Here is a 15,798-nt window from a genome sequence, read left to right on the forward strand (position 1 = left end):
AACTCCATGACAGACTTATCTGTTGTACCATACGGTAGAGGACAGTCGACTGCCATAAAGAGCAATCAATCAACAGATTGGCTATCTAACAAGGAGTTGTGTTTTAAATAAATGGTTTTGCCTGACAAACAGAAGTTACCTACTAAATCGGAAATTTTGGGATTACTGCTGATGCTGACAAATGAGGAAGGCAACAGTCAGTGCTTGTGAAAGGTTATCAGAAGTGTGCAGGAAAGGGCAGGAGCAACGGAGTTAGGATTTGGGAAAGGATCTGGGACCTGTTGCTGGGGGGAAATGGACAGGCTTGGTTCAGACAAGCCACGTTTGTTGGCTCCTCTCCAGCCCCAGAGGAAGGTACCTAGCCCTTCACCCGCAAACCTCTCATAATTAACTTATTATTGACATGGGCATGGGATCCCGGTCTCCCCAGTGAGCGACATACACAGCTTTGGCCTTCTCATGATTTGGCCTAGCAAGTCATGACAGAAGCAGATTACTTGGCAAGCAAGCAATACTAATTATTCTCACACCTATTTACGCTTTGGTGCTTGGGCAGGGCGCTCTCTCCATGCTCACGCTGTACACCGAGGGAAGAAAAACCTCCCTCCTTGCAGTAACCAAAGCGGTGAGAAGTCCCTCGTTTCAACCCACTTTAGCCCGCTGCGGTGCTTAAGGGAGCTCCCCTTGCCGGCTGCACCCCGCCGGCAAGACAAGGAGGAAGGCGGCGAGCAAATCCTTTCCTCCGCCGCTCCGGGAGGGTGACGAGAGCGGAGGAAACGCCAACCCGGGCGATACCCGGAGAAGTCCCCTTCCTCCCGGCGTTCAGAGGAGAAGACTTCCCCGAAGAGACACCCGCCCGCCGCGCTGAGGGGACGCAGCGGACAGCTGCTCGCCCTGCCCCGCGCCCGCTGACGGGCGGGCGGACAAGCCGGGCGGGGCGGGGCGGGGCGAGCGCGCCGCAGGGCCCGGCGGGTGAGGGAGGGAGGGGGGAGGGGAAGGAGGGGAGGCGGCCGCCCCGCCGCCCGCGGGGGAACGGTCCTCGCCGCCACCTTCGCGCGCGCCGCCACTCCGGCGGGAGGGCGAGGTGCGGGCGCGCGCGTGCGCAGGGGCCGGGGGGCGGGGTTCCGCTCTCCCGCCCAACCGTCCGCTCGGGGGGGGGAGGGGAGAGGCGGCCATAACGGACGGTGGTGAGGGCGGGAGGGCCCTGCCGCCCCCTCCTCCCGGAGGTGGGGTGGGGATGGCGGCGCCTTCTTCCGACATGGACTCGCAGGCTCGTCGTGAAGGCCTCTGAGCGCCCTCCCTCCCTCCGCCGCCTCGCCTCAGGGCGGGAGAGGCCTCCCGCCGCGCTTAGGCCGCGGCCGGCCGGCCGGAGGAAGGAGGAGGGGCCGGGCGAACATGGCCAACCCTGCCAAGTGGGAGCGTCTGAGGCCGCTGCGGCCGGACACGCTGCGTGTGAGTGAGGTACAAGGCGGGCGGGGAAGGGAGGTGCCGCTTGGGGTTGGGGAGAGGGCGGGACGGCGCTGCAATGCACTGCTCCCAAGGCGGGAGGTTTTAAGGAGATTCCCGAAAGTCCTTCCGCTCGCCTGCCCGGCAGGAGATTCCCTGGGTTGGGAAGATGAGGTAGGCCTAGCCAGAGTGGTGCAGGAAAGGGGCGTGGTGCTGCATCCCTCCTTCATCGCGTTTTAGCAGGCTGCCGGGGGAAGGGAGGTGTAGTGATGTTAGCCACAGTGCAAAGGGATGATTTTCTTAGCTGTGTTAGCTGTAGCTCCTTAATCGAGTTAAATAGGTTGTAGCTATGTTTGAGAAAAACAGGCTACAACTGTGTATTCTGTTCTTCTCTGAATATCTGTGAAGTTCAGGTAATCTTCTTATATGCAGTTTCCACTGCTACTTTTAGTAATATTATGAGGTAGCTAACAAAAACTAGGCCTACTTCTAACTCTGTGGCACTCTTTAAAAATGCTTATTTTTATTAACCTTGACTGTTGGGCTAAATATACTTAGTAGTATTGTCTTAAAGCCATGAAAAAGTTTACGTAAGGTTTTACCCTGATAATTGGAAATTTCCTATTGTTGGAGATGATGGTTGTAAAGAAACAAAGGGTGTTGGGCACAGCTTCTTATGTAGGTGTTTAGATGAGTCAACCAGGGGTGATGCTTTCCTGAATCTGCTTCTCATAAACAGGGAAGTCAAGGATGTGGTAATCATTAGCAGCCTTGGCTGTAACGGCCATGGAATAGTGGAGTTCAAGACCCTGGGTGTAGCGAGGAAGGCAAGTAGCAGAGTACAGAACCTGGACTCCAGTTTCTTCAGGCTTCAGGATTCCGGTTTATTCAAGCAACAGGTAGCTGAGATTTTGAGGGAGGCAACTTTGAAAGTTGAAGGAGCTGAAGAGGTGGAAGTCTGTAAGGACGTCGTACAAGCACAGGGACATTCCATCCTGATACTCATGAAAACAAGTAAGTGTGTTGAGGGATGGGCATAGCTATACCTGCACTCTGAGGGTGGGGCACAAAAAGAACACATGCAGGAGATGGAAGCAAGGACAGGCTATAAAGGACAAGGATAAAAAAATGTTGTCTGGACATGTAGGTATGATGCTAGGAAAGCCAAAGTTCTAGTGTTGAAACTAGCAAGGCATGTCAAGGGTGACAGGAACTTTTACTACTACATTAGTGGGGAAGGGCGGAGTGTGAACCTGCTGCTAAATGGGGCAGGTGATGTAGGAAGAGTAGACACAGATGAGGCTGAAGTACTCGGCCTTCTTGCATGGGTCTTCAGAACTGAAGAACAAAGCCCATAGGCTTTGTGTGTAAGAGACAGGATTCAAGGAGAGGAACAACCAGCAATGGAAAAGTGTCAAGTAGGAATCTCTTCAGAAATCTCAACCCATACAAGTCCATAGGACCCACTTGGGGTACATCCTGAGAGGGCTGAGAGAGCTGGCCGATGTCATTGTGAGGTTGCTTTCTTACCATCTTTGAGAGGTTGTGGAGATCAGCTACAGCTTAGTCTGTCTCACTTAATGATTTTCCAAGGGACTGAAGGAAGTTCTCTTGGAAGCTGAAAATCATGAAGCCAGTTCTCTTGGAAGCTATTTCTAGGCATGTGAAGGAGAAGGTGATTGGGAATAGCCACCATGACTATACTTGCAAACTGATTACCTTTGGTGATGAAATTATTAGATCTATAGATCCAAAGCCTTGGATGTCATCTACATTAGCTTTAGCAGGACTTTTGAAATGGTCTTCTGCAGCGTCCTCCTTTTTGAGCTGGGATGTTACAGATTGTAAACTACTAGATGAGGTTAAAAAAAAAAACAAACAAAAAAACCCAAAACCTGGCTGGATCATCAGGCTCAAAGAGGGGTGGTTAGGGGCTCATACTTTACCTGAAAGTGGATTACAAGTGGAGTTCCTCAGGAGTCTATCCTGGGACATGTCCTGTTGATAGGAGGAGGATGTGGGATGCACCCTCATAATGTTTATGGGTGGGGAAGGTGCCATAGACAGTTAGGAATAGGCTGGAGGAATGGCTCATCAGACACCTCAAACTTCAACCAAGGAAGGTGAAAATTCGAGTGTGAAGTCCTGCACCTCGGCCTGTACGCTGCAGTGGTACAGGCTGGGGGACCACCTGGCTGAAAGGACCTGGAGGTCCTGATGGACAGTGCGCTAAACATGTGCCAACACTGTGCCCTGGCATTGAGGCATATGAGGCTGTATTAGCAGGAGCATAGCCAGCACATAAAGGGAAGTGATTCTTCTTCTCTACCTGGCACATATTAGGCTGCTCCTGGAATGCTGTGTCCATTTTAGGGCCACCAGTACAGGAAGGCTGTTGATAAACTGCTGAGGGAGCTTGTTAAGCCACAGTAGCCCTTCAGTATTTGTTAACAGGGGAGTTAACAACAAGCTGGCGTGAGGCACTTCACAGCCGTGCATGATGGGAGGCTGAAAGGAAGTAGCCATGAATTAAAACAAAAGAAGCAAGAGAGGCTGCAACTTGATGTAAAGTGAAACTTTTTCACTGTGAGGACTGGCAAGCAGTGGAATGGGATGCCCAGAGAGGTGTAGCCTCCATCCCTTGAAATTTTCAAAGACCCACTTGGATAAAGCCTTGAGTAAGCTGCTCTGATCTAATGGCTGTTCTTGTTTGGAGCTGGATGTTGGACCAGAGACCTTCTCAAGTCTCTTCCAACTGGAACGAGTCTGAATTTGAAAATACTCCTTTTGTTAAATTGGGGTGAGGGGTGGAATCAAGTACCTACTTAGGCTCATCATGTCAGTTTCTTGACCAGAGCAGACTCTGCTGCCAGTCTGGAAGTATACTACAGAATAATTGTAATGCTGTATTATAGCAGTGTATCTTCTGTATGTGAGCTGTTACATGGAATAGTGGAAGCTTGTATTTGTAGAGTTTATACAGGTAGCTGTTTGTGTTGTGAACGTTGCCCACGCATTAGGGAGTTCGGTGGTGTTTCCTGGTTTCCAAGACAGAGGGAGATGTGCTGAGATTAAAGGCTGAAAATTCTGACAGGAATTGATGAGCATGTATCCCTTCTATCCAGTGACACTCCTTCACTGTAGTATCTGACTTGTCAGCACTCTGACGGCTGTAGCATCTAGAGTTGATTTGTCTGTTTCTTCTGGATAAGCTTCCTGTGTAGATAGCATTTTATGTCAGTTATATTTTTTTGTTGTCTTTTCCCCAGCCACCAATGATCAACCTGAATGTGGACGATGACGTACAGTTTGTGAGAAGTAAGTTGCTGTGTTCCATGTCTGAAGATGATTCTTGAAGTATTTCATGCTTTTTTACAATGTTGTGAGTACATGCTGTAAACAAATGAGAAATTGTTATGTATCTAATATAGGCAGAATAGGAGGAACTGCATACTAAATGGAATAACAGATATGAAGCAACACGTTCTTCATAGTTTTTCCTCTTTAAATCTGCTGCAAGTATACCTTCCCACTGCTGTAAAGAAAATAACTTATGGGAAAAGTGAGTTAGAGAAAACTGGAACATCGTGCTGGTAAACATTGGTTTTCAACTGGTATTAACAAATGGAAATACAAGCTGGAGTGAATTTGCTTTGTGTGTTTTGGTTTTTTTCTCACCAATTGAATAGTCTCGCACATCTCGCAGTAACACAGTCCAAAACTGAGTTGTTGAACCTGTCACGTCATGTTAAAGAGTACGCAATCTTGCAGCCATGGAATGGGTGTGCTAGACTGAGTAAAAGTGCATGTCTCATTCATCCTGGGGAAAATACTGAAGTCTGAAGTAGAGTGTTTCCGAGGGAAGTTTCCTTACACACGCACCCATGTGCACAAACACGTGCACGCGCATTCTCTTGAAGCATTGCTCTGGAATATTACTCAGTGACACAGTTTGATCAGATACGAAATACCTGGTTTGCTTTGCAGGAGAAAAGACAAGTAACAGCAGGATTTGACAGTCTTCATTGACTCTAGCATCAGATGAGTGCATGTGTACCATGTCTTTTTTTGTGCTTTAAAAATACATACTTTTTAATGCTTTATGCATACATCAATAACAATCTAAAGTTAAACAAGCCATTCATCAGTAATTTTTCTGCTGTTTCTGCGAATATGCTGGTAATGGATACACATAGCACAGGGATCTCTTAAACCTGTGGTGTCCTGGTGTCTGTAGATCTTTGTTGCATTAGTAAATTAAACAATGGCATCACCAATTCTTTTGCCCTAAGGCCAAATAGTACAGCCAGAGTTTGTCCATATATTAAGTTCTCGGACTCCACAATGGATTGGTCACATGCAGGCTGAAACAGTCCCTGAAACCAGGCTAACTCCCGAACCATGCCTGAATGTTATCTGGGAGATCTACTGGTTAATCTGGGCCAAAAGGGTGTGAAAAAACATTTTAAGTGTCATGGAGCAGAGATGATAGAGCTGCAGTTCTCTGGCAGTGCCCTCACACTATATAGTTAACTGAAGATTTCAGTGGTATTCATTCAGTAGTCTGAGCTCCTACAGACCACGCAGTTACTTAACTATTAATGTCCATACTAGCAGGCTGAAGTCATGAACGTTGAAAGCATGAAGATGCATGCTTGCTATTAAGATACAATCATTGCAAACAAATGAAGGTATATGTAGTTAATAGACTTTATAGGATGCCATTGCAATGTCGGTGTTCATAACGACAGCGTTTTCAGACTTTTATCTTCATTGCTACTTAATCACTATTGTTTGGTTTGTTTTTTTTTTAAGGAACACTTCATACTCGTGTAGTAGTTTACCCTAAATATTCTATCAAAACTTTACAGGAACTCTGAAAGTCAAAAAGCCTCGATTTGATGCATCCTTGGTTTATTTGACCCGAAAATTCATGGATCTTGTCAAAACAGCTCCGGATGGTGTCCTTGATTTAAATGAAGTAGCAACAACGCTTGGAGTAAGAAAACGAAGAGTGTATGACATCACCAATGTGTTGGATGGAATCCACTTAATTCAGAAAAGATCTAAGAATCTTATTCAGTGGGTGTGAGTTGGCTTTGAAAATTCTAATTTCTGAAACAATAAAGCCCAACAATGTTGAGTAATGTTTATAACTTTGAGAGTACTTTTAAGCATATTGAATTACTTTTAATAGATAAAAATATTTTAAGTTCTTCTGTATCCTTGGGCTTCTGAATTACTTACTAGATTAACAAGTATCAAGTGCAAAAGCACAATGGAGCATATTTCAGCAGACTAAAGGATGCCAGAGTTCCTTGTTGTTTTCTATTAGTATACTTTGTGTTCAGTAAACAGGCTCTTATTTATATAAACGTACCAGACAACTTTCATATTCTTCTAGAGGTTCTAATCTTGACCAAGTTGTCGGAAAAGCACCAGAGCAGCAAAACCTTAAAGATGAACTTTCTGACTTGTCAGCCATGGAAGAAGCTCTGGATGAATTAATCAAGGATTGTGCTCATCAGTTATTTGAACTAACAGATGACAAAGAAAATGCAAAATATCCTTTTAACTCTTGCATTACTTTAACATGTGGTTTTGGTTGCAAGTACTGAGGTATCTAGTAATGGGTGTAGGCTGATACCACAGGTATGCAGTAAGTAATACTTGATGATTTTTATTATATTAGTGTATACTAGTCATTTGCCCTGCTTTGCAGTATCATGCACAATCTAGCCTGTTCTCAGGGGAGAACTTTCCACTGCAGAAGAATGGAAGTGGGGGAATAGTCTTAGTACCCTGACCGTCACCTTGTTCTCTCCATTGTAGAGTAAAGTTGTCTCAGGGGCAGGTCTTGACCTACCAGTGAGATTGAGTTGCTTAGTGAGATGAAAAAGAGGACCCAAAACAGAGTCCCAGTGGCCTGTTGCTAAGAAGATATAATGGTATGTTGGTTGTGTCCTAATACTGTTCTGTCTCTTGAGAGAGGTTCCAATGCAGTCTTGTCTTTCAGATGGGTTTTGATAACAGAAAAGTGATTTCTTTTAATGTGACATAAACATTGGATGTTGGCTTTAGCTTACAATAAAATATTACTTAGCTCCCTTGCCTGGCAGAATGTTAAAGTCTGTGCTTAAATGAAATGTGTCCATTTTCTGTATGATATCAGGAAAACTTTTCACTACACCTTACCTGTCCTGGTTAAGAAAATAATTCCATAGTTTTCCAGGAAATTATTTACGTGCATAGTTATTACAAAACAAAGAAGTAGTTTCTCAAGGGCAGCATTCCCTCTGCTTTGTAGACTTATGACAGCATCTGTGAAAACCATTTGTCAAATTTGTTTGGATTTTTAATGTTGAATATCTCAATTTTTTTAAGCTTTTTCTTTCCTAGAAATAAAGAAAAAAGGTTTTCCACTTGTTAGCTAATACTTAATTTTACAAAGCTAGTATTAAAGTAACCTCAGCTGAACTATTTACCACTTTTCTTAAGTTGGTATTCTGCTTCAGCATATCTTAACATACTCTTTGCTTCTGCCCATTAGCAAATTACTTTACAGAATCCTTGACCAATGTATACACTAGCTTATGTGACATATCAAGATATCCGTAGCATTCAGGCATTTCAAGAACAGATTGTGATTGCAATCAAAGCTCCAGAGGAAACGAAATTGGAAATACCAATTCCTAAAGAAGTAAGTTTTACACATTTCTGTCTTAAGGGAATGAAAGTTCTTAAATTTGATTTTTACAGCAGCAATCAGTAATTGACTTCCAGTTTCTTTGTCACGTATAGCAAATATTGGTACTTTATTGTTCTTGTGTTCTACTAAACAATGCTGTAGAGATAATAGTCTAAAACTTATTGTCAGTATTTTTTGTTTACCTAAATTATTAAACAATAAACCTGTCTGAGCTGTAGTTATTTGGCTTTGCTAGAGAGAACTGAACAGCTGTAATGAATGTTACTTATTTCTGCTATCAGTTTGTTTGATAATTACTAGGATAATGAAACTTCCAGAGCTGTTATTGTTTGTATAGTAAAATCTACAAAACTTGTAAATCTAACCAAACAAAGCAATAAGCATGATTTGATAATGATCTTAACAGCATGTAAATGCTGTCTTACTGCTTATTGAGTAGACAGCTATTGTCACTGTAATATTAAAGTATGAAATGCGCAGTAGGGTTGATAAAAGAAACTGTTTTGGCACTCTAGTAGATCATGTCAAGATGGATTTTTTTCATGGAGGTGGGCGGCTGTGCCCTGTCCTCAACTCATGGTACAACACACATCCTCCCATTCAGCTCACAGAGAAGAGCCGTAGCTTTGCCCTCTGCACCCAGTCACACTGCACCTGGGACTATATACTGGGAGCCCACTGTTTAAAGTAGTGCTATGAAAGAGGAGAAATACTGGAAGTAAGCTTAAGATAACAAATGGAGCTTTAATTCTGTTTTCCTTCTGGGTGTGCATTTTTTATAATGTTCTTAATTGTGTAGTCATCAAATTTGCCTTGCTGTGTGCACAGAAAGGGAGGTGATATCGTAGGAGAAGGAGATACGAATTAATAGAACCAGAAGACTTAGATCCACTGCATAGATCTCCAGTGGTTTCACTGGTAAAAGGAGGTGTCTCTCATCCTGTGGCGGTGACAAAGATAAGATTTCAGAGGCTTCCTGAAGCAAAAGAGGGCAGGATTTAAAAAGCTGTATTTTAAAGAGAACAGAATCTTCTCTCCATTGCCCATTACATTTGATTTGCTCTGTGCCTTGCAATGTGATGTCCGCTAAAGGAAAGCGGTAAGAGTAATATGGTTTAGTTACTTTGCCGTATTATTAAAGCTGCTGTGTGCTTTGATTTGTTTTCTGATCCATGGCATTGACTTGTCAAGTTTTAAATTTTGTTACTCTTCCTAAACATATAGTAAATCTTGGTCATATATCTAAAGGTCAGTAGCAAGACTAAACAAAGATTCGTTAGGTGCATGTTCATCAAAAATGAAACCTTTTTAGCTTAATGGTGCTTAATAATTGGCCTACAAATCTATGTAATGTCATAACTTATGCAGAACTACTAACACAATTTTACATAGTTATGCCATTCCTGTATTTGTTCTGTTCTTAACCTACTGGCTTTAAAATACATGCAAAAATAGATAACTGATGTGTAAGATTTCTTCGTTGGTTTATATGCAAGTTGCTGTTTTATAGGATTGCATAGAAGTACACGTGAAGAGCACAAAAGGACCCATTGATGTGTATCTATGTGAGGTGGAACAAGAGAAGCCAGGTGCCAAAACTTTTGAAGATATGGATATTGTCACTTCTGAAACTGAGCCATCAGTTCTTCCTGATGAAGGTAGTGTCTTCCATTTACATTTTTATCCCCATGTGATATTTTTTTAAACATGGTCTTACCATTCTGATAAAGCTGAAAACTGTACTGTACAAGTATAATTTTCTGGGCATAGTTTGTGGGCCAAGATGTGTGGGAGTATAGGAAACGCCTGAAAGAGAAGTCTCTGCTGTTGTTACCTCACAACAGCAGGAGGTCAGAGAGTCAGGCACGTGCACGCGCAGCAAGGCACTCTTGTTCCCTGACCCCTTTCCTTCCTTCACTCGTTACTGGTTTCCTGTCGGAGCTGCGCTCTGCAGATAGAACAATGTGTGTCAGTTCTCAGCTGCCTCACTGCAGAGTCCAGCATCTCAGCTGAAATAGTTGTCAGGAGAGTTAGGATGCTGTTTCAAACCAGAGAGTGTGCTGCTCTTGCTTGTTACTGCCCTGTCTAAGGGAGGGCAGGCAGAAGAGGGGATGTAGTATTTTGAACTCCTAAAACCAGATTGGCTGGAATATAGTCTCTCAAGAGCCCCAATGCTGCAGGATGTTGTTGTTTAAAAATAAATGTGGCGGGAATTGCAGTAGCTCAGAACACAAAAGATAAATTATTTTTAGCAGTTCTGCTTTATAGTTGAGGGGAAGAGTTGACTTTTCAAGTCTTAGGCATTTTTTTACTTTTTTGCTTGTGAATTGACTCGGAATTATACTTCCTACAATGACAGTAATTGTATTCCTCTTTTTATTTTCCTTTCAAAGTGAGATCTCCGGGGGAAGAAAAAAAACAAACCACCTGAGATGACAGATTAATTACAACTCAAAAAATCTAATACAGAATGTAAATATCTGTGTTATAGAGCTTTTCCAAAGCTGCTTGGATCTGCAAACTTACTAACCTGAAATGTTCCAAAGTGTGTTAAATTTAAAACAGCAGTGGGTTGGTTGAGTGCTTTCACAGGATTGCTTATCTTCCTAAGTCAAAAGACAACAGTTCCTAGAGTTGCTTTTAGGAGCTTTGTTTTCATAATTGCATGTGATCTACAAAGCTTTGGGAAAATTGTATTTTTAGCTTATGAAATAATTTTAATTGACAGAAAACATAGACAACTAATTACTTCTAAAAATGAAGATTTGAAAACTATTTCTGGAATGATCCACAATCCTTATGAGAATGTATATAATAAAGAAATGCACTTTCAGTTCTGAGGCTGCACTACTACTAAGCAGGATTGTCAAATGCGAGTGTAACAAAACTGGTGTATCAGCAGCCTTCACTATAAGGAACAAGATGTAAATATCATGAGTTATGCCTTACACTGTGTAGATGCTGTTTGCATTGTTTGCATCCAGCTCTGCATGAACTATGGTATCGACACTGAAGTTAAATAATTGGGCTTTTTGTATATATCTGTATCATGTCTAGGTAGTTACTGATGTAGATTTATTGAGATGGTTTGCATTTCTGCCTTTGTACAGCAAAAAAATAAAATAAGCTTATAAAAATATTAAATAGTCTAATCGGTCAGTCTGAAACATGTTGGGTTGTCTTTTTTGGAGTTCACTGAGTAACTACAAACATTAAAACTGATGTGAAAATTTTAAATCTATTATACGTGGTGCTGGCAGTGAGCAGTTAGATCTGATTCTTGTGATGCCGCAATACTGTAGCAATTTTCAGAAGAAACATTATGGTCAATAACTACTTAAATTGGTCCCTTCCACTTTCTAGAGTTTACGTACAGCATAGCTTTAGCCTAGTACCATGATCTCTTTGTGGCTTTAGCTTGCACAAATACATAAAATACTTTAGAACTACTTCTATATTCATCCATCTTCAGTATCTGTAAAATGAAGCTTCAGAATTTTGATACTGGGCTTTCTGAGTGAATTAACTATCACTGTACAAATGCCGCACTGAGGCTCATTTCACTCCAGTACTGACAAGTGTACCGCATAGCTTTCTGCGTGAGGAGGGGTGGGTGGGTGGTTTTTAAATCGGAACTCCAAATCCTCCTTTTCCCAATCGCACAGTATGAACAACTATCCATCTACTCACAAGTGAGAACAACAAAGCTAACAAATCCCTGAACATTTTAACCAGCAACTCTACGGCTATTTTAGACAGACGCTGTGAAATTAAATGCCCTATTAAATACAAATAAGGTAGGGCAGCTGACACTGAAGAGCTTACATATACTTAAATACAGATTGAGAGTTAATCCAGTTTCCTACAAGGTTCACTAGTTCTGCAAAATGCATAGTATTATACTATGCAAATTGAGAAATACACTGGGTGCAGGCTTGTGTCAGAAAGTAATCCTGACTTCTGGCGTAGGTGCTACCACCTTCCATCTCCACAATATAGGACTTCAGTTGGATACTGTTTTTCTGCATCTCTATAAAATGCAAGCTACAGGCTGAGCTGTTACAATAATAAATAAAAGCAAAGTGAAAGCACATTTCATACATACATTGCAGTAAAAATGGGGAAGGTGCTCCTCCAATGAAGCTGGGGGCAGGGGTTAAAATTAAGAAATCCTCTCTTTGCACAGAAAGGTTGTCTTTTTCCTTCAGTGGCTGCCTTCCTTCCAGGTAGCAAACTTGCTATTTGATTTTTTTTTACATTGCTGTTCTGTTTTGGTGGGGACAGAGGTCTGTGCCTAAGAGAAGTATTGATTCCCCCTATGTTGGTTCAACAGCTTGGGATAACGTTTGCTGTGAGACATGTAAAAATCTCCAGCACCAACAACGAGTCCTGAATGCTGTGCGTTAGGGTGGGACTTTGTTTTGTGGTGATACCGTGTTTTGAACTGTGGAGTAAGGAAGTATACTTCTACAAAATAACCATCTTATAAATATTAAGGAAGTCTGTTCAAAAGCTGAACATACTTTATTTAACTGAAATATTAGGATTTTGTACACATCTCTAGTGATTCTGCTTTTCCTCCCTCCTTTGTGCGGGTTTTCTAGCTGTAGAGTTCATTTTTTAACTTCAAGCTGCACGATTATCGCAGTGAAATGGGAGAAGCTGTAATATGACAGTTATACTATAATTATTTTTCTTAAATACATTTATTGTTTTCATAGTGCACCTTCAGCGGAACAAATGGACTTTTGAAGATTAAACCACTTTGTTGTTACTACTTGGATACTTACCGTATTACCATGTGCGATACTGGAAAACAATGTGCTGTATAAGCTCAGTACGCTAACTAGCTGAAAAAGTTGGACTTGGACTTGAGGAAAAGTTCCTGAGTGATGCTGAACTTAAATACAACTTACAAGCTCATTTAAAAAGTAAATGTGATAAGGACCTTACCCTGAATTTGTATAATAATGCTTGATTTTTTTCTGAAAGCTTCTTAAGTTTAAAATATTCTTGTTGAGTCCATATCTGTCCATTTTCAGCATATTTGTATGTGTAAGCACTTCCCTCAGCTATTTGAGGACTCTGCCTGTAATAAATTAAAAAGCTCTAATAACGTTTATGTCTTTCCTTCAATAAGAATGGCTGAGCATCTAAATGCATTAATCAGCAACAACAACAGCCAGGGCCCGTAATTGTAAAATGGCCTGGGTTTGCTGACTCTGTAACTGGAACAAATGCCGCAAGTTGCCAGTTCAGCCCTTATTTGGCATGGGAAATTACTCGTCAGAGTTTTCAGATATGAATTGCAGTTTTAAAACAATGTGATTTGTAAAGAAGAGAGAGGCTTGCTTTAAATAATTATCTTTTGGAAAGCACTTAAAAGACAGCAAGTTCCTTCATTTTTAGTAATCTTTTTGTTGTGTGTGAGGAGGCTCATTTATAAGCATAATTAAATTCAAAAGTCACTTTAGGTCTTGTAATTTTCAGTGGTGAAGTTAGCCTGCTTGCCACAATCGGCTGGTCCCGAGTAGCTGGAGTTGACTGCAAGCTGTAAACCCTTGTGTGTTCCACGATCTTGGTGTATAGGCTGGCTCTGGCACCGTGCTGGGACTTCAGTAACTGCTGAAGTGTTTATCCAGAGCAGTAATCTGCTATTTTTGGTTCCACTTCTGATCTGCCAGCGGTAATTGGTGAGAAGTGCGTTGAGGCTAAAATCACATAAATTATACTTGGTTGTGTACGGTTTATATCAATCTCACATAGACGTTTACTGAAGGATTGGGATACTCGTTTGTAAATAACCGTGGTACATGTTCGGAAGGAAATCTCAATGATGTTTGGAGAGAAAGAGAAGCGTGGTTCTCTCCATGTATCTCATACGTGGCCCCTTCCCTTCCCTTATCCCACTGCAGCCTGACGGTGGGCTGCCTACGGGCCCGTAGCCGTGCTGCCTGGACACCCGCCACGTGTACGTGGGCTCACAGTCGCTTCTCACAACGTGATCCATGAATGAGGTAGTGCTTGGAACCGCCCCTGGATTAAGTGATGGGGCTACAGGAGACGATCCTAGAAGTTGTAAGAGCAAATTCAAAAGATGCAAGCTCAGGACATTCGTTAGTCTTTTACTGTCTTTTATTAGGCCTCTAACATTTCATAGCATCCTTCTTCAAAAGGAAAACTTAGCAAAACTTGAAATGAAAACTTTAGGAATCTAAAAATCTGCAAGAAACTATTCAAGTTCATGGAACAGTTTTGCTTTCAGTCTTTTGTGGATTCTAATGCACATCCTGCACAGATCTACCTTTAGATAATGCAGTATTCTTTTCCAGACAGACAAGCCATTTTGGTGGTATGGCTGTCATTTTCTAAGGAACTCTTTTTTTTTTTTTTCTTTTTTTTTTTTTCATCTATAACCATAAAAATGTCACAAGCAGGTTACAGCAGTAGTTGTTGCTTCTCTAACATGCAGCCAAAATGCATATCATGAAAAATGAAACAAAAATTGATAATTTTTTCTTGCAAATTAGGAAGGTGCCAGATCAGATACAAAGTTTCAGCAACCTCAGAAAGGGAAAACCTGTTTTTATATATATTTTAATTGCAAGGCACACAAATTCTTAAGAGGCTTGCTGGCTCCTAAATCTAGGATAACATTTGTGTGCACAAACTGTGACCTCTACATTGAAAGAGTTCATTTCCAAATGTGAAAAGAAAAGTTATCTGTCAGAAGAAAAGTTCAAAGTCCAGTAAAAACATTTCAGAATTTATTTGGATAATAAAGTTTTAAAGGGGATTGTAAATTAGAGATGGGCCCAGACCTTTAAGTGCAAGTTAAGAAGCAGGTACCTGCAAACTTGAAGAGTAAAACAAGGTCAAACAGGCCCCGTGTTTATTATACCAGTCATTAGCAGTGAAGGTTGAAGCTAGATACAGACTTCTCTAAAGATTGAGATTTCTGGCTGAGATTTAAGCGTGACCAAAATATTTGTGAGACAGCTGGGATTCCAACAGAAGAATTCTGGATCTGGAAACATCAGCAAAGGGAGAATTTCCCTCATTATGTGCAGCAGTAGCTGTTTGTAGACAGTTACCTACCTCTTTATTTTCTTCACAAGCACGCAAAAAGAAGTACACGGGTACCTGTGTGAAACATATCCTACTAAATATTGCAAGTGGTAAAATTTTGGCATGGCACCTGGAATGAGGGAAGGCATTAATGCGATTTTGAAAAGGAGGACACACAGTCAGTATCTCTAATGCTGTTAGTGGTAAGATCTGTCTTTCTGCAAACTGTGATGAGGCTGTCTTCTGATGTTATATCAATCTGCTTGGCTGCACTCTGCTTGTGCTCTTGTTCAGAAGTGTCCAGAAAATAAATTGTATGTAGAATGAATGAATGAACTCCCATTTTCCCCTGGTGAGACTTATGAACATTCAGACCATTTCCTCCTGACCATACAGCAGCTATGAAAGTACTCTGAGTAACACCAGACACTCTGCTGTTAGCCGGGCACTCAAGGATCAAACCAAGCTTCCCAGAAGTTGTGATCTCTTCATGATCCCTAAGACACCTTACAAAAACAGGACAATATCCACACGCTGCCTCCGTCCCTTACACTACAGCAGGTTGCACAGAATTC

At 41.9% G+C, this 15,798-nt stretch overlaps 1 protein-coding gene across 4 annotated transcripts; it reads left to right on the forward strand.

Annotated features, from left to right (window-relative positions):
* Positions 1 to 1,151: 1,151 nt before the first annotated feature.
* E2F6 (E2F transcription factor 6) lies at positions 1,152 to 11,749 on the forward strand. 4 transcript variants are annotated; one of them, XM_072858595.1, is made up of 8 exons: positions 1,153 to 1,461; positions 2,186 to 2,460; positions 4,716 to 4,764; positions 6,318 to 6,534; positions 6,851 to 7,009; positions 8,032 to 8,146; positions 9,666 to 9,813; positions 10,549 to 11,748. In XM_072858595.1, exons 3-8 carry the CDS (start codon positions 4,722 to 4,724, stop codon positions 10,584 to 10,586), a joined length of 720 nt encoding a protein of 239 aa, XP_072714696.1. In that variant the 5' UTR covers positions 1,153 to 1,461; positions 2,186 to 2,460; positions 4,716 to 4,721; the 3' UTR covers positions 10,587 to 11,748. The 4 variants fall into 4 exon arrangements, with proteins under 4 accessions (XP_072714695.1, XP_072714694.1, XP_072714696.1 ...); XM_072858596.1 differs by having other exon boundaries at positions 1,153 to 1,452; XM_072858594.1 differs by lacking the exon at positions 2,186 to 2,460 and having other exon boundaries at positions 1,152 to 1,452; positions 10,549 to 11,749.
* The last annotated feature ends 4,049 nt before the right edge of the window (positions 11,750 to 15,798 follow it).

This window comes from Ciconia boyciana, chromosome 3 (genome assembly GCF_034638445.1).
Source record: "Ciconia boyciana chromosome 3, ASM3463844v1, whole genome shotgun sequence".
NCBI classification, from domain to species: Eukaryota; Metazoa; Chordata; class Aves; order Ciconiiformes; family Ciconiidae; genus Ciconia; species Ciconia boyciana.